Here is a 20233-nt window from a genome sequence, read left to right on the forward strand (position 1 = left end):
ATGCCAATACACAAGATGTATCTTTATCTTCATGGCATCCATACTTGAATCCAACACATGAAGTACAAGTAGTACCTATGGAATATTCCTTCATATAAACTCAATGAAAACATTAGTCCATAGGGGTTGTCATTAATTACCAAAACCACACATAGGGGCAATATACCCTTACAAGGTGTTTCAGTGCTTTCAGGATTTTTGTGCATATGTGAACACTCAGTTTAAGGTGCAGGTGCAAGTGCTTAGAACTGATAATAGGACATAATAAGTTAACAAGAGATTTGGAGGATTCTTATCAGAGAAAGGCATCATGCATCATACTTCCTGTCCAAATACTCCGCCCCAAAATGTAGTAGCTGAAAGAAAGAATCGCCACATATTAGAGGTAACTCGCTCCCTCATGTACACATGAATGTACCTAAATTTTTGTGGAGTGAAGCTGTTCTAACTGCTACCTTTTTGATTAATCGCATGCCTTCGCGGATTATGGGCATGAAATCTCCATGTGAGCTATTATTTGGTGAAAGCAAGTTCCCTGTTACACCCAAGGTTTTTGGTTGCACCTGCTTTGCCAGAGATCACAAACCCATAGTGAGTAAGCTCGATCCCAAGGCAGTTAAATGCCTCTTCATTGGCTATCCTCATGGGCAACAATGATACACACGCTGGAATCCAACTGAGCGCAAAATGTTTGTGAGTATGGATGTTACCTTTTGTGAATCTAAACCCTTTTTATGGTGAGAAAACAGATTCGACTGATGGTCAAGAGGGGGAGAGTACAGTTACACCAGCATCATTTGCACCTCATGCAACAAATGGGCAACCTCCTAATTTGACTTGGATCGCTTACCCTTCCTATTTCAGCCCCTGAAAGTAATGATGTCCACACAATTGCACAACCACGTGGCCAAGAACAACGAATTCAAGTGTACTCCAGGAGGAGGCGTCGTGAGAATGTTGCATAGGGAGAGAATGTTGAACAAGGGGAGGACAATAATCTGGTACAACAAGAGGCACAAATGCAAGACGAAGAACAATCTTCGCAAGGTAGTCCATCTAGTGCACCAATGGATGAGAACTCAAATGTCACAGAGGGTTCGATAGACTTACCAATTGCACTATGGAAAGAGATTAATTAGAGCAGCTACAAGTAGACCTGTGAAGAGGTATGGCTTTAATGTTCATGACATTAACAACTATGTGTCGTACGAAGCATTGTCACATTCCTACCGTGCATTTGTTACGTCCCTACATTTGGTGAATATTCCTATTGATTGGATAGTAGCACAACAAGATGCTAAATGGTGTGCAACAATGAGAGAAGAGTTAGAAGAGTTGAGGAAAAAATCAAACTTGGGAGTTGACTGACTTACTTGAAGGAAACAAAGCAGTTGGATGCAAGTGGGTGTTCACAGTAAATAAAGTCCATAAGGAAAGATAGAAAGGTATAAGGCAAGATTGGTTGCCAGAGGATATAGTCAAACATATGGAATTGACTATGATGAAACCTTCGCTCCTGTGGCAAAAAATGAACACCGTGATGATCTTAATATCATGCGCGGCAAATTTTGGATGGACATTGCATCAACTAGATGTGAAGAATGCTTTCTTGCATGGTGATCTACAGGAAGAGGTGTATATGGAGGTGCCACCAGGAATGGCTACAGCTGAAAATGGAGGAAAGTATGCAAACTAAAAAAGGCTCTTTATGGCCTGAAACAATCCCCTAGGGCCTGGTTTGATCGGTTTAGAAGGGCTGCGCGTGACATAGGATATGGACATTGTAATGGCGATCACACTATGTTTTACAAACATTCAAATCAAAAGATTACTATTCCAGCAGTTTATGTGGATGACATTATAATTACTGGTGATGACGAAGCTGAAATATTTAGATTGAAGAGGTGTCTAAGTAAAGCTTTTGAGGTGAAGGATCTTGGCCAACTCAAATATTTTATGGGCATAGAAGTAGCACGATCTGCAAGAGGCATAGTGTTGACACAACACAAGTATGTTCTGGATCTTCTGAACGATGTCGACCAGCGGCAACACCCATAGATCTGAATCATAGGATAAAAGCTGAATCTGGGGAATTGGTGCAAAAGGAAAATTATCAGAAGCTTGTAGGAAAGCTACTATATCTATGTCATACAAGGCCGGACATTGCTTATGCAGTAAGAATTGTAAGTAGATATATGCATGAGCCTATAACTGGTCACTTGGATGCATTACATCAAATTTTGAGGTACCTAAAGGGGACTCCAGGAAAGGGTCTGTGGTTTAAATGTAATGGACACCTAACGGTGGATGGCTACAGTGATGCTGATTTGGCAAGTTGCTTTGATGACAGGAGGTCAACTTCAGGATATTGTGTGTTTGTTGTAGGTAATCTGGTGTCACAGAGAAGTAAAAATCAACCAGTTGTATCAAAGTCAACTGCTGAAGCAGAATATCGAGCAATGTCTCAAGGATTGAGTGACATGCTGTGGGTAAGAAATCTCTTAAGTGAATTGAAGGTGCTAAGATATGAACATTTGAATGTTTGGTGTGATAACAAGTCAGCTATATGCATAGCAAATAATCCAGTACAACATGACATAATCAAACAGGTGGATCAAGAAAAAATTAGCTGCTGGAATTATCAAGATTGATTATGTGAACACATGACAACAAATTGTAGATTGCTTAACAAAAGGTTTGGGAGCAAAAAAATGCAACTTGGCTTGTAACAAGATGGGGACGATAGATATTTATCACCCATCTTGAGGGAGAGTGTTGAAAAATTATTGGGCTTTATGTTGCTGGCCCATGTGGCCCATCTATTCACCCAGGAGCTGATGTATATATATGTGCCCCTCACTCCAGAAAACCCTAAGAGAGAGAGAGAGACAAAAGCTATGCACCCACCTCCAAGGTCAGCCGCCACCTCTCTTATCAACAGATCTTGTCATGATCGATCAGATACAATTGTCAGGAGCATATTGTGGAGTTTAACAATGTTATCCATGAATATCTTGGAAACATTTCGAGAAGTGAAGGGGTGATTGAGGGGCAAGAAATGCGCATATTTGAAGAGTCGGATGACTACCACCATGAGTCCATGATCACACTATACCCCTTCAGCAGCGGCAAGGCTTCGGTAGAATCCATGCCCACGTCTTCCAGGAACCCTTGGAATTGGTTAAGGTTGGAGAAGACCATCTGATTCCATCACAATGTGTTTTGTAATGTTGGTAGACCCACTCCCGGACAAAGCTCTCAACCTCCTGCTTCAATCCGATCGATACAGACATCTTCTTCAAAAGTTTATATATGTCGCTTGAATGCGTGACTAGCCTCCGGTTGCGCTCGCTTGGGATGAATTGTTCAACTTAGTTTGTAAACAGAGTTCGATCCAATGGCGTAGCAATCTTCTTTAGGTGACGTCGGTGCTAGTTTGGATATTCAGTTGTGCAACACATAGTAGCATAAGAATTCATGACCCTCCTGGAGTCAAAGATGTTTGCATTCTTTGCTAGTCTGAATGTTAAAGTAGTAACCAACACACTAAAAGGTTTTCTTCCCTTTACGGCACATAATCTTAAACTGAAGATCCATCAAACAAGTTACTGATTTATGCTGAAGATCTGAAAACAAGTTGTGCTTTTCGAGGTGACTCATACTATGGTGATATGTTGTCTATGACAAAGCTCTCGCCGCTGTAAGTATGTCGTCACTTCATGACAGCTACACCGTGAGCAAGAAACTCATTTTTGTAAGTTGAGAGATTCTGATGAATTGACCCAAGTGCTTTGCCCATAAACCTATGGATAGTTCCTTTTTTTAATCAACATTCCTTCATCTAAATAAGAAAAAATGGGGGCATGAAGGAACTTGCGCTCGTCTTGATCAGGCATGAAAAATCAGGAGCACTTCTTTCACTCGCCGATCGATCTCACATTTGTGCAATGGAGAGAAAAAAATAACACATTTGTGCCATGTAGAGAAAAAATTATACGGGCGTGAGTTCACCGGAGTCGCAATTGGAAGAATGGAAAGAGTGCGATCACATTTCACACACTGGTGGCAATGTCGTAGGTGTCTGAACTTTGAAAGACATCATCTTGAACAGATGGAACCCAGCTCCGAAATGAGAAGCATATGGTTAGGAGTGTAGTGGTATGACCAAATCCATGTTTACATGTCAAAAAGAAAAATCAAATCCAAATGTTTAACACTTTGGTCTCTAACAAAAGTAGTACGTAGTAGAATTTTCTCCAATTAAAGATCAAAATCCTAAGGTTTTTATAGGGTGTTTTCTAAAAAAAAGACCCATAACAAAATGCTCCTCCGCCTGGGCCTTGCCGTCGGCTCTCTCCCCACCGACCACCGCTCCTCCGACGAGCCCATTCCTCCGGAATCTCCCCCCTCTCCTTCCTAAACCCCTCTCCCTCCCGCGTCTCCCCCGCCGCCGAATCGATGGCCGCGACACCGCCGGTGGCCCGGAAGGTGCCGCGGGAGTTGGCGGAGCACGGCGACGTCCGCGTCGACGACTACTACTGGCTGCGCGATGACGCCCGCGCCGACCCGGCCGTCCTCGCGCACCTCCGCGCCGAGAACGACTACGCCGCCGCCCTCATGTCCGGTCAGATCACTAGCCTTCCTGTCTCCCTTCCCTCCCTAAATTAGATTAGGTGACATTGCTTGCCCTCGCTCGCTTGAATCAGGTTTGGCGTGTAATCGTGTCACTGTCTTAGTTAGCGTGGCTTCAATCAGATTTCCTAGTATTTCTTCGTGATACTAATAATTACACACGGCCGATTACTAGAACAAGCTGCATTGTCATCGCGGCCAATTAGTGGGTTATGAGACCCTGCTCAGCTTCATTTCTAGTACTATTTGCTACTGGAATCCGTTTGTTCACGCGGCGGCGGCGCTGGTTATATCAGTGCTATAGGTCTAGAATGAGAACCGGTGTCCGCTTCGCAGTGGAGGACGTTGATGCGCTGGATGTCGCGACATTTGCTTACCTCTTCCGTCCACTTCCTTCTAGATGCCAAACAGCTCGAGGACGAGATATTTGCTGAGATCCGAGGAAGGATCAAGGAAGACGATATCGACGCGCCTCTCCGCAAAGGGAAGTACTACTACTACAAACGAACGTTGGCCGGCAAGGAGTATGCGCAACACTGTTGCCGTCTTGTACCGACCGATGGTCCTGTTACAGTCCATGATGTGATGCCCATGGGACCTGATGCGCCTGCCGAGCACATTATTCTGGATGAGAATGTAAAGGCTGAGGGCCATGATTACTACAGCATTGGGGCTTTCAAGGTACTACAATTGTGGACCATCCGCTGTTTCATGTGTCTATGTGCGATTTCTTTAACTAAATGTTCATTTCAGGTCAGCCCCAGTGGCAAGCTAGTTGCTTACGCAGAAGACACTAAGGGTGATGAAATCTACACCGTCTTTGTCATCGACGTGGAGAGCGGACAATATGTTGGGCAACCGCTTAAAGGAATTACTTCTGACATTGAGTGGGCTGGTGATGACAACCTTGTTTACATAACAATGGACGACATTCTTCGGCCCGACAAAGTATGTGGCTTCCCTTATTCCTACATTAAATTTATCCTGATCTGTGCTACCAAGGTGCATACTGCACTAGACGAAAGATAAAAAAATGATGTTCTGTGATTAGCATAGTGTAATTGCTCTATTGATCATTTTTTTTCTCAAGCCACTATTTGCAGTGGTATGCATGGTGTTGTTACATACCAATTCTTTTAACGTTATTTTCTTGGAAAGGAATATTGTTACTTGAATTCTTCATGTGTAGATGTTCTATAATTGGATATTATAGTTGCAAGTTCTGACATTATCATCATGTGTGTATCTCTGTGCACGTGTGTTTACTAGTTTTGATGTTATCATCAATAATTCAATATGTGTATCTGTGTGCATGTGTGTTTAATAGTTTTTATAATATCTTATTGAGTCTTTGCCTCTTGTGGGCTTTTGCAGGTATGGCTACACAAGCTAGGATCTGATCAGTTAGATGATATTTGCCTGTATCATGAAAAGGATAACATGTTTTCACTCGTTCTTCAAGCTTCTGAAAGCAAGCAGTATTTATTTGTTGAATCTGGAAGCAAAAATACAAGCTATATATTCTACCTAGACATACCCAATCAGAGCAAGGAGCTTGTAGTTTTGACACCTCGTGTAGATGGCATAGATACAACAGCTAGTTATCGTGGAAACCATTTCTATATTAAGAGGCGAAGTGATGAGTTCTACAACTCTGAGTTGGTTGCTTGCCCATTGCATAATGTAGCTGAGACCACTGTCTTGCTACCACATAGAGAAAGGTAATCAACTTCATCCCACCACTTATGTTTGAAAGGTCAGTCTTGTGGTTGATGGATCATATATTGGTAGACAGTACCCAATTTTCAATATACGTAAACATTATAATCAACGCGTTTTTATCTGTATCATTGTATTAATTTCCTTATGGTCACTTCTAGATGATATATGATTATGAACAGTAATAGTAAGTCGTGATATTTGTGAACTTTGACATTGTTCATCCGATTGCAAAATAGAACACAACGTTCTATGTTATGTTAATCCACAGATAAGAATAATATATTTATTGTACGAATACTCGAACTGCGAGCAGTTTTCACTGCTACACCATGGACCTAGTTTCTTTGGATGCTCTCCCATGAGAAAAAAAGAGGCAAATACTGTGTTCTTGTACAATGATTGCTTTTACATTTTTAAAATCTTGCACATACATAATTGACACAATGTATGGCTAGCTAATGAACCTGAACCCACTGACCTTTTTTGTCTAGTAATCTTGGTCATCTGGATTATTGGTGTGATTGCAATACATAGTTCTAGATTTAGCTACATTTCTTCCTAGGTTTTGTTTCTTACAGTTATGAAGCATGTCAGAAGCTTGATGCCATGAAAACCCAACATTCAAGGGTTTTCTCTAATACAATCAACCATCTGCATTGAAGTATGATAGTAATAGATTAGAAGTATGATAGTAACAGATTATACTAGGATAGTCATGTATTATCCTTGTCAAATAGACAACTGGATGTTGTTCATTGCTAAGTTAATTGACTGTGGCGTGCTCTTATTAATGGATGTATTATGTATTTATGTGTTAGGGCTGCTGCAATGCCCATTGTATCATTAAGTAGCGCCATTATTTTTAAAACTTGCATCTTTTCAGTGTGAAAATTCAGGACTTCCAGCTCTTTGAGAATCACATTGCTGTATATGAGCGTGAGAATGGTCTACCAAAAGCAACTGTATATCGCCTACCAGCCACTGGAGAGGCAGTTGGGCAACTTCAGGGAGGACGGGCAATTGATTTTGCTGACCGAGCATATGCAGTGGAACCTGAGACATCACAATTCCATTCAAATATTATTCGTTTTTATTATAGCTCAATGAGGACGCCACCCTCTGTGTTTGACTATGACATGGATACAGGAGTGTCGGTGCTGAAGAAAATTGACACTGTAAGCTATCACATGCACCATTTAGTTTTTGTGTACCCTATTTTTATCAGTACCAATGCAATGGAACAATCCGTGCATCTGCTTTAGGACTCCCCTCTGTACAAACTGTAGCACAATGAATGAATATCATAATTTCAACTGTCAATTATCATTTGGGTAGTTCTTATTTGATGCTTAGGCTACTGCTTCTACTTCCCATATTTTGCTAGATTATTCTGATAGTATAGTTAGTTAGTTAGTTCGTGATGATCTGCAGTATTCAAACGGAAGATCTTGGTGCTTGTTTTAGTACAAACTTAATACTCTGTCTGTTTCCACATGTCATCGATCATTATACTTTATACTAATATAATCTTCATGTGGACAACATATTTCTTTTGTTTAAAGTTGCATAAGTATGACTGTGCATGGACTACATTTTGGTATCTGCTTCATTCTAGCAAATGTGTTAATTTATTGACCAATTTTAGTAGAAGTAACTGTAAAACCCTGTTGATTTGAACCTTTGAATGCTCTTAGGTTTTAGGTGGATTTGATGCGTCAAACTATGCAACGGAGAGAAAATGGGCTGCTGCTTCTGATGGAACTCAGATTCCCATGACCATTCTTTACAGAAAAGATATGGTGAAGCTTGATGGCTCAGACCCCACGCTGCTATATGGGTATGGCTCGTATGAGGTGTGGACACAATCTTTTATGACAAGTTTCTACAATTTTGTTGTGTCATATAGCTCATGCAGATATGTATGGTTCATCTTGGACGCAGTCATGTGGGTCACTCGTTTGGACAGGCATTTCAATTTGGACAGTAGTTTCAATTTATTTGTACGACAAATACCAAGTCCCTGCACATGAATATCTTTAACGATTTCTTAGCGTTAATGTTTTTTCTTCTGTATGTGTACAACAAACACAATCTGTTTCACATTTACACATTACACACTTGCTGTTCATCGGATGCGGTTATCCAGGAAAGTGTCAAGGTGGTTCATCAAATAGTGGGTACATAATGAGCTTCAATGCCTGATATAGTTTACAAACATGTGAAATAAGAAACACTCAAGACCCGAGGCAAATTGAATTGCAAGTTTACCTTTTGAAAGTTAATTGGGGCATAGACAAGAAAAGAGAACCTAAACAGTTAAGGAATTTGCCTATCTGATAATACTGGTTTTTGATATTGTATGTTTGGTAAAGTCTGCTGAACAACTGGTAAACATAGCAGTTTCCTTTTAACCCATAAAAGTGGTCATATAACTGACACTATTAACAAATATCAGGTTGTACCAATAAGTATGTTGTGCTAACCATGCTTACTGTGTGCATTTCTTATGCCAACAGATATGCATAGATCCGACTTTCAGGGGGTCTAGATTCTCTCTGGTGGACAGAGGTTTTATATATGTGATAGCTCATATCCGTGGAGGTGGTGAAATGGGCCGGAAGTGGTATGAAGATGGAAAGCTGTTCAAGAAGAACAACACTTTCACTGATTTCATTGCTTGTGCTGAGCACTTGATAGAAAACAAATACTGTTCGAAAGAAAAGCTTTGCATCAACGGGAGAAGTGCAGGTGGCCTATTGATGGGTGCTGTCCTAAATATGAGGCCTGACTTATTCAAGGCAGCTGTTGCTGGGGTGCCTTTTGTTGATGTTCTCACAAGTATGCTTGACCCAACTATCCCGTTTACTACAGCTGAATGGGAGGTATGCATCTCGTATGTTGCATTTATTTTGTTTCCATGTTTCACTGTCATATTGTCACTTCTATGCTAGCTTCAGTTAGACTTGGATTAACTTGGATCCAGGCCAGAATTAACTTTGACTGGTCTTAAAACTAGGAAATAATTGTCTCCCTATAAGATCTCACCAAATTCCTTTTTACATAATTTGAACATCTATAGGGTTTATGTCATTTCTATCCTTATGACAAAAGTAGGAACTCAATAGTTGCACGTAAGGATATTAACATTATTCTTCGTGCCCATTGCAATGCACATACTTTGTGCCTATTGCAATGCACATGCAGTTCTATTTCTTCTCTCACCAAGTCATCTGTTTGTCCTTTTGGTTCAGGAGTGGGGCGATCCAAGAAAAGAAGAATACTATTATTACATGAAGTCGTATTCTCCTGTTGATAACGTAAGTGCTGTTATTTCTGTATTCCTACACAAATTTGCTAAATTAGGATTACCCTCAAGGAAAATCCACTTTGGCTCATAGGTGTAGATGCACCCGTTGTCTTTTTTTTTTTAAATGTCCAAAATTCCGAAAAAGATATTTGGGTGTACGTCTTGACATTATATGTTCACACACACTAAGTTTCACAAAGAAATGACATTTTATGAGCTGTGTAAAAAAGACAATTTTCGGTGATCCAAAATAGCTTTTCACAAGACATGTTTTTATCTTTTTTACGTAGGCCACACAAAATGTCTTTTTCCACAAATTTTTTTGAGTGAACATAGAATGTCCAGATGTACACCCGGGATTTTTTTTTCAGAATTTTTTGACATTTTAGAATAACCTTAAAATGCATTTGTTTTAATAGGTGCTTTAGACCTGAGCCAAAACACCACCTATTTGCCCTCAATGCCTTTATTTCTGGGTGCTATTTATTTGAGTACTTAAGTACGTCAGTCGCACTACTGATAGTTCCCTTACTCTTTGGACGCACAAATTTTCAGTTCAAGAAAACATGAATACATGAATATGATCTGGGACAAAACTTTATTGATGTGTGAACCGTAATAGTACTACTCATGTCCATAAGGGTTATATATGTTAACTTGCTGCACACTGTGACATCCTGGCTTAGGGCTCAATAGGATAGATAGAATACTCATACCAACAAGTTGCAACTACTTTTCTGGAAGCTCATCTCCAAAGAACTCTGAGGTTACGCGTGCTTGGCCATGAGCAATTTGAGGATGGGTGACCGACCGGGAAGTCCTTCCCGGGTGTGCACGATTGAGGACAAAGTGCGCAGGAAAGACATGTGTTGGTATGTGGGGCTAGTCTAGAGGTTCTATAGAGCTGCTAGGGGTAGCAGGCCCGGCCGGGGGGTGGCTGGGGTGTTACACACACGCTATCTAGGCTTGCTGCAGAAATGTATTCACCTGAGGTGTCTGTCTACGCTGCAGGTAAAAGCACAAAAGTACCCCCACATTCTAGTCACTGCTGGCTTAAACGGTACGGTCCTTGGCTTCCAAGTTTCTGTTGTTGGCTACAGTTATAGCGGTTACATTACATGCTCGCAGCTCACTCCTCTGTGATAACCAGATCCTCGCGTGATGTACTCGGAGCCTGCTAAATTCGTGGCAAAGCTGAGGGAGCTGAAAACGGACGACAATCTCCTGCTATTTAAGTGCGAGCTCGGTGCTGGGCACTTCTCCAAGTCAGGGAGGTAAATAGAAAGGAGACATTACTTCCTCTTCAATTGGTTTCCAGCGCTTGTTCTTGGTGTATGATGTTGTTGGTACCAAAAGGAAGAAGCTGCATTGTGTTTGTGACCTAACTTCTCTTGTTGAACTTGCAGATTCGAGAAATTGCGAGAAGACGCCTTCACTTATGCGTTCATCCTCAAGGCGCTGGGCATGACTCCTCCAACAATGGCTTCTGGTATGTTTGGATCATGATGCCCAAACTAGCCCTCAAATTTTTTGTTGCCTATCATATTTGATGGAGGGTGCCCTGGCCAAAATATTGGCAAGCCAATCCCTGTCAGCATTGCTTCCCCCTCGCCCGTCGCCCCCAGGTGGCGCCAGAGCACCCAAATCGCGCTGCCAGGCTCCCCTCGAATAAGCCCTCCCCAGCCGCTGGCCTCCGCCGCGGCGGTGGTGGCACCCCCCACTGCCAGAGGTGGCCGGGGATGGGTTCTGTGGCAACGATGGTGGGGATGAGCAATGTCGGAGACGTTGAGGTAGTTGGCTCTTCTCCAGCGTGTCCGCAGATTTGCCTCAGCTAGTTTGTTGCTGTGAAGTCTAAGCTGAGGTGGTGAGGTCACGGTGGCGTACGATGACTGGCAACAGTTGGTTTGTTCGGTGATCTTCCCTAGCGCCAGCCTGCCTGGTTCTCCTTCGTAGTTCTTCATGAGAGTCCGAGCTGTGCTGTCTTGTTGCAGCTTGCGGAGTTTTTGGCATGGATCTTCATGTGGCTCCGCACGGCCTCTACAGTGTGGGCTGGTTCGACCATCATCTATGGCGAAGTCGGAGTCGTTTGCTCAGAGTTTTGGGTTGGCGTTTTGGTCTCCTAGGGGAGAAGTGATGACAGTGACGCTTGTGTGCAGTCTCGACGAGGCCCTCCTTCATGGGTTGTGTGTGGGTTATCCAGCACGTGTGTCGCTCAGCGGTTTTGTGATGGTTTTCGCCCGGTTTTCCATTAATTAACTGGGACCTCTTCTTAATTAAAGGATGAGGCAAATCTTTTGCCTCTGTTTCAAAAAAAAAATCTCCGCCAGCATTTCATTGATTATTTTTTGTAGCTTTTAATTTGGGAATTAGTTGTGAGGAATGGACTAAAACTTTCACGGCGATGCCCATCTTGTGCCCCTTGTAGTGTTGAAGACTTTGGCGGTGAACTGGGAAAAGTAGGCCTCGTCCATCCCAATCTGTCGGTTCTTGTAGCAGCTGAAGATATCCGGGTTACCGTCAGGGCATGGGTCGCCTGAGGGATCCCATTAGGAGCCCTCGTGCCGAATCCCCGCGCAACTTGCCATCCACCGGAACACAAACTCCCTGCCCGCTGCCCTTTGCCTACAGTCCACAGGGTAGAACTTCATGATGCTACTGTTCCTGTCCATGAAGACGAGGTTCTGTCATCTGCGCACCATGGGCTGAGATGAGAAGGTCCGTCCCACTCAGCAGCATCACCTGCCAATTAAAACAATGCACTGCGTACGTGAGATCCCTTTTTCCCAAGCAAGAAACATATGGAAACAACATTTGCTTTGGGTGCAAGCAATGCAGAACAGTGGCGTTTAGATGTTCAGTGTCATCCAGATGCAACATTTGCTTTGAGTGCAAGCCATATATTATACAGAACAATGGGATTTGTCACCTGCATTTATAAGATGGAGGCCAGGGTTGGCACCTTGCATGCTTACTCATAAATACTTCCTTGACACGTTGCTTTGAACAGGAAACCAACCCTTTCCTACAAAATAGAACTTGCTTTTGATTTCTGGAACAACAAATTTGTCTGATCTTCCTAGTACTCCAGAAGTAGAACAAATTGTGAGCATATAAAACATGAGAAATATTCTTGACAAATTGTGAGCATATAAAACTTATGAGCACATGTAAAGAGCTATGTATTGATTTTAGTTGATTGAGTATCATCTAAACAAAAATGAATTTGATAGCTATCACTAGTTATTGAGTGTCCACTAGCTATCATGCGTACATAGCTGCACTTGTTTGCCAGTGTTTGTCTAATACGTGTATAAATGCTATGACTGCATCTAACTAGCCATTCATATAACTTTGTAGGTGTTGAGCAGGTACACAAATATGAGCTGCCAGATAGTCATAGATTTGCAGCATATATTGCATTGAAAGCACTCAGCAAAAACAAAAAAATTCAGAAGACAGACAAAGAACATGTAGCTGATCTTCTGAAAACAAGTGTAAGAACTGTGGAAAGGATATGGAAGAAGGCAAACGATCAGCTTGCAAGAGGGGAAGAGGTTGATGTTTCCAATAAAAAGAAGGGGAGATGCGGTAGAAAGAGGGCAGACCTTGGTCTCTCAAGAATATCTTCTATTCCTCCCGAGAAAAGGTCTACATTGAGGGCACTTGCTAGGGCTTTGGATATCCCCCCTTCTACGTTGCACAATAGGCTCAAATGGGAAAAGAATAAGGCTGCCACAGAAGCAGCCTCAAGCAAAAATAGCTCAAGCAAGTGAATTGTTAACTGTAGCTTCCTAAAAGTCATATGTCGCAGAAAAAGAGGGGTGCAGTAGTGCAGTACAGGATTCAACTTCATTAGACAAGTAACTGATTGACAAGTGTGGGCACTAGTGTCAGAATCAAACAATGTACATTGCAGTATATGTAAGTCCAGTCAACTGGAGTATCAATTGTCATGCGTAGAAGGTTATCATAATCTGCTCTTCTCTTGACAAGTGTTGTGGACATGATCTGTACGCATGGAGCGACGGGAGATATATTTTGCCAAATAATGCATGTATGCACACCATCTGCAGGTGTATGATAATCACGTGGCAAGCTATGAGCTTTCCAAGATAAATGGAAATAATTAAAATGAGCAAAACAAAACAAGAATAGCCAAAAAAAGAAAATAAACTGGGGTAGGATTGCACATGATGTAGGTTAACAATAACGGTTCGATTTATAATTTGTGAACTTGGTTACTACCATTCAAAAACACTTACTGAATAAAGGGGCATCTATGTAGTTGAGTTCTTCACTTATTGTTACTACGGACAAGAAAAGCTTGAAAGACAATTGCAACAACTAACGGAGTTGCAAAATTTATACTACCAGCAGCAGCCTCAGCTATCTTGCTCAGCGAAAAGCCCTGGGTGCCTGCACTAGATCACTAGCAGTAGGAAAATTGTCAAAATCTGCTCGCCGCTATCTCTTGCTCATTTTTCTCTTCCGTATATTCATTCTGGATGATGAACTCCAACATCTAATAACCAAACGTGAGCATGCTGATGAAGCATGCCGATTTCCCAATATATTTATCTCGACATAAGAGAAGGACTGCACATGATGCAGGTTAACAATAATGCTTCCTTCCATAATTTGCAGGCTTGGTTACATCCATTCAAAAATCTTTGACTGACAAAAGGAAAATCTATCTATATTTGAGTTCTTCACTTGTTAGTCTGGAGTCTGGACCAAGAAAAGCTTGGAAGACAAACTGAAACAACTAAAGGGCATTGCAAAATGTAAACTACTACTACCACCACCACCACCAGCAGCATCAGCAGCAGCCTCAGTGATCTTGCTCAACAACAGCCCTGGGTGTTTGCACTTGATCACTTGTATTAGCAAGAAAAGTCATAGCAATCTATGGTCGCCGCTATCTGCTCTCGCTCAATTTTCTTCTCCTTTTGCTTTGGAACCTACATCATACAGAAACACACCACAGCTGCATCCTCAACACACATCTAGAACGGCAGTTTAGATTTCAAGATAGCAAGTTTCAGCATAAGGTGGAATTATGTAATATATCAGTCTGAGCTAAGGGCAACTAAATTGCTTGAGATGATCAAAAACTGAAAATCCAGTAGCACAGGTATGTAACTTGAACACAATGCAGCATATGTATGATTCAAGAAAAACGAAAGCATGGGCAATGTCCTTTGTACTCCTAAGCAACGCAAGTAGGACTTACCCATCCTGCATCCTCTTCCATTTACTCTTGACGCTACTTGGCTCTGGCTGATCTTTGCTGTGCCGCCTGAACACCTCGGAATCACTACTGCTGACGCTGGCATTAGCATCCGTATCCGCATCAGGATCCCTTGAGAGTGCAAGTCTATCAAGAATGGTCGGATCAACCGCGGTTTCTTTTAGGCGTTCTTTGAGACTCTCCAGCAAAGCAACACCTGGAAAAACAGGTTCATCAGATAGATTCCCCATACAATGTGATGGAAGACGCTGAGCAAATGGCCAGTAGTATATTCAGAAACAGTAAATGCTGCATTTTTTCATGCAATTGCAGATGAAGAAGGATCTAGAATAGTTCTTTTTGTGCCAAGCCAGCCCAAATACTGAATAGCTATCAATTCGGGAAATATTCGTGTGTGCTGCATTTTGAGGAGACTGTATGCTTCAGCTCTGAATCAGAAATAATGAGCTATGCTAGTAACTCCTAGTTTTATTCCAAATAGGTCCCATTTGTTACATAAATTCAGAGTGTTAAGAATAACATAAACAGCTGAATGTTCCCATGGCATGGCACTAGAGCAGGTAAATAATAACAACGACTGTAGCTTGGCCACCAAGAGGGAAAGATCAGCATTTAGCACTGAGCCACTAGCCAGGATGCCATAAGGCACGGTTAACTATTCATGGCCGTTGTTGCCTTGTTGGCAAATAACTAATTCTAAGAATAATTAGCCCGGTTTTATTTTTAGTTGTTTCTGCAAGGAGGATAATAGTGTGATGAATGTTACAGAGATTGCATAAGTCAGGATGGAGTCAAGACCCCAGTGTGGATCCACGGAAGAAGAGGGGAGGTGCGGTGGAGCAATGGCGGCAGTTGAAAGCAGTACCGATCGCCCGCAGTGTGCGCAGATCGAACGCGTCGGCGAGGTGAGGGCGGCCGGCGGTCTCGGCCCGCTTCACAGCCAGCATCTTCAAGCTGATGAGGAAATCCTGCAGCACCACCACCATCGAACCTCTCGTCAGGAATATCAAAGCAAGCAGAGGAAGAATAAGAGGTGGGGGGCGTGACGGACGAGCTCGGGCTCGGATAGGCTTGCCAGCCACCGGGACTCCTCGGTGCTGCTGCTGCTCTCTGCCGCCGGCGCAGGTGGGGTTTCGCCGGCGGCGGGTGCGCGGTGCGGCGCCGCCATGGGAAGAGAGAGAGAGAGAGAGAGAGAGAGAGAGAGAGAGAGAGAGTCGAAGAGGAGCGGGTTTGTGTTTGTGGGCTCTAGTGGGCTCAGATGAACAATTTTAGTATAACTCAGAAGAAAAAACAATGAGGCCCACCCTCAGAAAGAGCTTCAACACTGAGATCAAACGTGATTGCATACATATCAATCTTGCCGAGTCTTTCAATGCTTGGATCAAAGAAATAAAGGATCGCCCTGTTGATGAGATAGCTGACACATACGTGCAATGGGTAAGAGCATCCCCAGCCGTTGGGGCTCCCCACGCCCAAATCCGGACGAAACTACCGCCGGATTGGATGAAATTAAGTCGTGGGGAGTACCGTATTTCCAGTCGTCCACCCGGAGTTCGGCGGATAGAGTTTAGATTCAAACAAATAGCCGTCCCGCGCTACAAAGCACGGCCAGTTGATCGGCAAAACGAGCAAAAGGATCAGCCACAGATCGGCGATCGGAGGGAAATTACACGGAGACAGGCTCGTCGGCGGTCCCGGCCGGCACGGCGGTGTCCGACGGACCGCGTTCCTCGCACGTCGTGGCCGGGCGGCGGCGGCGGCCGGCGAGGAAGCGGCCGAGTAGACGTCGACGCGGACGCGGTCGACGAGGTAGATGGTGAGGTAGAGGAGGTAGGAGCCGGTGGAGACGACGAAGGACCGGCCGGAGGGGCTCGGAGGATGTCGCCGCGGTGGGCCCGGTACCAATTCCTCGTCTCGTCGTCCATCGGTTCCATGTCGCCGCCGCCCATCGGGAACGCCAAGTCCGTATTCCTCTTCTTCGCCGCCGCCGTCGTCTTCGGCGCAGTGCGATCCGGCGCCCGGTTGGCGAGCATCTCCCGCCACCCGCCGTCGAACTTGTCGTGCCTTCCGTCGGCGTGCGACCTCAAGTCGGCCAAGCACTTGTCGATCGACGCCCGCATCTTGTCGGCGGGACCTGTCCGTCCGTTTGAGCTCTTTCGGCTTCTTCCGGCCGAGTTCGGGCGCCCTTCCGACGCGCAAGCCGCCGGCGCGTCGGGGTTGTACTGCTCGGTCTTGCTCTTCGAGAGGGTTGTGCGAACTTCCCTCCACTTCTCGCAGTGCTCGAGGCGGGCGTAGACGTTGAGGAACTTGAACTGCAGGCCGGTGTCGTCCGTGTACATGTCCAAAGCTCGGCGCAGCTGGGCAAAAAAGAGCACGGCGAAACGGGTCAGCTAACGACGATATGCCTCGGTGATGCGGGTCGACGGAGCATACCTTTTGCTCCAAGTCATGGCCGCTGATCGGCACTTTCGCGATCTCCTCCTGTACGCCGTGCCATTTGCTGCACGCCGTCTGCATGATCCCCCAATGGGTGGCCATTGCCTTGTCTCCCCGGTACACGTTCATGTTCGTCTTGTTGAAGTAGGGATCGACGAGTTTGCGTTCCTCGTACGCCCGCTTCACTCGAAGCCAATAGGTGTCGAACGACCGATTGGCACCGATTATGCCGTTCATGGACACGGTCATCCAAGCTTCGGCGAGGCACTCCTCTTCCTTCGACGTCCATTTGATACGCGGTTCGGCGAGCGGCGAGTCCTTCTTCCTCTTCTTCTTCCCCTTCGACGGGTTGACGTCGGCTTGAGTTGTCTCTCCCGGTTCTTCGTCTTCTTGTTCTTCGACGGCTTGGCTTCCGTCGGCAACATCCTCCACTTGATCCTTGCGCGCTGCCACAGCTGCCGTCGCCCTCGCCTCCTCTTGCGTGAAGAACCCCGGGCTCGCGGCGGCGGCGTCCATGAAGAACCTCGGGCTCGCAGCGGCGGCGGCGGAGCCGGAGGTGATCATCTCGTGGATCGCCTCATCGTTCGGCACCGGCGTCGCACCGAACGGGGCACCGAACGGGAGCGGCCCTCGTCGCATGACCGGCGAGGTGCCCTCGAACTGGCCGCCGCTGCCGTCGATGTCAAGCTCGGGCGGCGACGGCGTGAACCTGGACGGCTGGACGTAGGTGCCCTCTTGGAACATGGCAGTCGTCGACGGCGAGGACATCGTAGGGGAGAAGGACGACGGGGAACTGCTTGTACCTTGCGCCGGCCATTGGCCGGGGAACATGGAGCCGCCGCCGCCGCCGCCGCTGAAGGCCATGCTCATCTTCCTCGCTTGCTCCTCCTGGGCCGCCTCCGCCGCCCTCTTAGCGGCGGCTTTTTCACCCTCGCCGCCCCGCGGCTTGTTTCGATGTCGCGCCGTTTCTCGTCCGCCGCCCACCGTGCGTTCGTCATGCCCGGCGGCCGCTCCTTCCTCGCCCGCGGCTTCCTCGTCGTCCCCTTCGGCGGCATTGTGGTGGACGAGAAGATGAGGAGGAGAGCGGTGGTGGAGGAGAGGCGCCGCCGGGAACTCGGAACTCGAAGACGAGGGGAATGGCGAAGTTCGGCGGGAGAGAATGGGGATATGCAAGCAAATTGGAGGGAATGGAGGGAAAATCGACAGGATTTGGTTTTTCGTCGCCGACTACGCGGGTCCACACGGTGTTTCGCGCCAAAACGTTTCATCCGGAGTCCCCGAGCGCGCCCCGGGGGACCGGGGACGGCGTGGGCTCGCCGGATGGATGAAGGGCCAAATCCGGACGAAAACGAGGAACCGGGGGCGCGACTGGGCCGATTTACGCCGTCCGGATGTAAAAAACGCTCGCCGGGGGCCTGTTCGGGGGGACGAGTGGAGATGCTCTAATGAGGTTATTTCATCTTAAGAGAACAATTGGGTCCTTGTTTAATGGAAAAACCCTTCCCATTGTGATATAACAAATACAGAACCAGGCAAGAAGTCGGTCACTTGAAGGTTGAGAAATATAGTGCAACAAAAGCTGAGGTTAAAGACATATTACATAACAAAATAAAGCATGTGGTAAACATAGCTACTCGTGAATGCAATTGTCTTAGGTGGCATCACACCTTGGTATATGCACTTGTCTTCTTGATAAGAAAGAGGAATGTCCCACTTGAAAACTATGTTAAGTATTACTCATTGGAGGGTGGACCTTGTCTTTGTAATGTATCCACCACATCCAAAGGTGTATGCAGGAAGGCGCATAAAAACATGACTAAGAGCTTCTTGGAAGGCGCTAGTATGAAAAGCAAGGAAAAAGGGAATGAAAAGGAAAAAAAACTGCTGGGAAGCCAGACTAGATGCAAAAAAAATGTGGTGTGTTGGGTCATAGGCAGAATAATTGCCCAACAAATGGCACTAGGAAAGGTACTCAAATGTGCTTTGTATCTTTCCATAACAATTTTTCTTCATAAACTTACTAATGCTTTGTTCATAGGAAAATAAAGAGTAAAAATAGCTCAGCTGGAGGTGCATTGACAATACATGAGGTAGCAGCTAGAGCAGCATGTGTTGATCTACCAATTTCTGAAAGTTCAGTGGCTGCTCAGTGCACCTCTATATAGAACTTTGTGGTAGCTACATTGCAATCTAGGCCTAGAACGGTCACTAGAAGGTGCACAACTTGCCTCTACTATGTAATAAAAACTAAGATTTTGATGTTGATTCCAACAATTGCAAACTTTGGTTATCGCTGAGGATATAGCACTAGATTGTGTGGTGTCGTCACCAAGAGACATCGAGAAGATTGCCCCCAAAAAGATACCACCAAGCAAGAAGAAAAGAAAGTAGCTTTGGCAAGTTCCAAGTGTTGTTTATTTGTGAGATCTGAAATCACTAAAATACTTATGCTAAGTGCTTATGTTCTGTAGTTGGGGTGAGATGCAAACTTACTTAAAAAAACTTAAAATTTGTGCTCCTTTTGTGATGTAACCGAGGACACAATATTTGTGCTCCTTTTGTGATGCAACCAAAGACATCAGTTTGTTCTCTATTGGCTATGGGAGTGTTCATTTAAAATTTATTTGCATCTACTTATTTCATATTTGCAATTTCCGTCATTGATTAATTTGGTTTGTAGAAAAATGTTGTCAAAATTTCCAAAACAACTGTTAGATTTGAAGTGGGGAGGGAGAGATATGAGAGAGGAGAGGGGATGGGCAAAGCAGCATAGCATATCTAAGATTAGAGGGAGAAACCTGTTAAATTAAAAGTAGGGCATGTTAGCAAATGGCTAAAGTAAAACCGGGCGTTTGAGCCCCAAAGTAAATGTGTCGTTTAGAGCA

At 44.8% G+C, this 20233-nt stretch overlaps 1 protein-coding gene across 1 annotated transcript; it reads left to right on the forward strand.

Moving 5' to 3' along the window:
• The first annotated feature begins 4458 nt into the window (after positions 1 to 4458).
• LOC124699464 (protease 2-like) lies at positions 4459 to 13592 on the forward strand. Its single transcript, XM_047231762.1, has 12 exons — positions 4459 to 4624; positions 5033 to 5313; positions 5386 to 5580; positions 6007 to 6353; positions 7238 to 7529; positions 8049 to 8207; positions 8871 to 9236; positions 9606 to 9671; positions 10673 to 10721; positions 10812 to 10935; positions 11068 to 11150; positions 13019 to 13592. Exons 1-12 carry the CDS (start codon positions 4459 to 4461, stop codon positions 13432 to 13434), a joined length of 2544 nt encoding a protein of 847 aa, XP_047087718.1. The 3' UTR covers positions 13435 to 13592.
• The last annotated feature ends 6641 nt before the right edge of the window (positions 13593 to 20233 follow it).

The sequence above is a fragment of the Lolium rigidum genome, chromosome 3, assembly GCF_022539505.1.
Source record: "Lolium rigidum isolate FL_2022 chromosome 3, APGP_CSIRO_Lrig_0.1, whole genome shotgun sequence".
In the NCBI taxonomy this organism is placed as follows: Eukaryota; Viridiplantae; Streptophyta; class Magnoliopsida; order Poales; family Poaceae; genus Lolium; species Lolium rigidum.

Bases quoted from the DNA above. Each gene is read 5' to 3' on its own strand.
- LOC124699464 (XM_047231762.1), top strand. From the start codon at position 4,459: ATGGCCGCGACACCGCCGGTGGCCCGGAAGGTGCCGCGGGAGTTGGCG. The intron at 8,208-8,870 runs GTGTGGACACAA...TTATGCCAACAG, and splicing joins ATGGGTATGGCTCGTATGAG to ATATGCATAGATCCGACTTT. The intron at 9,672-10,672 runs GTAAGTGCTGTT...TCTACGCTGCAG, and splicing joins CGTATTCTCCTGTTGATAAC to GTAAAAGCACAAAAGTACCC.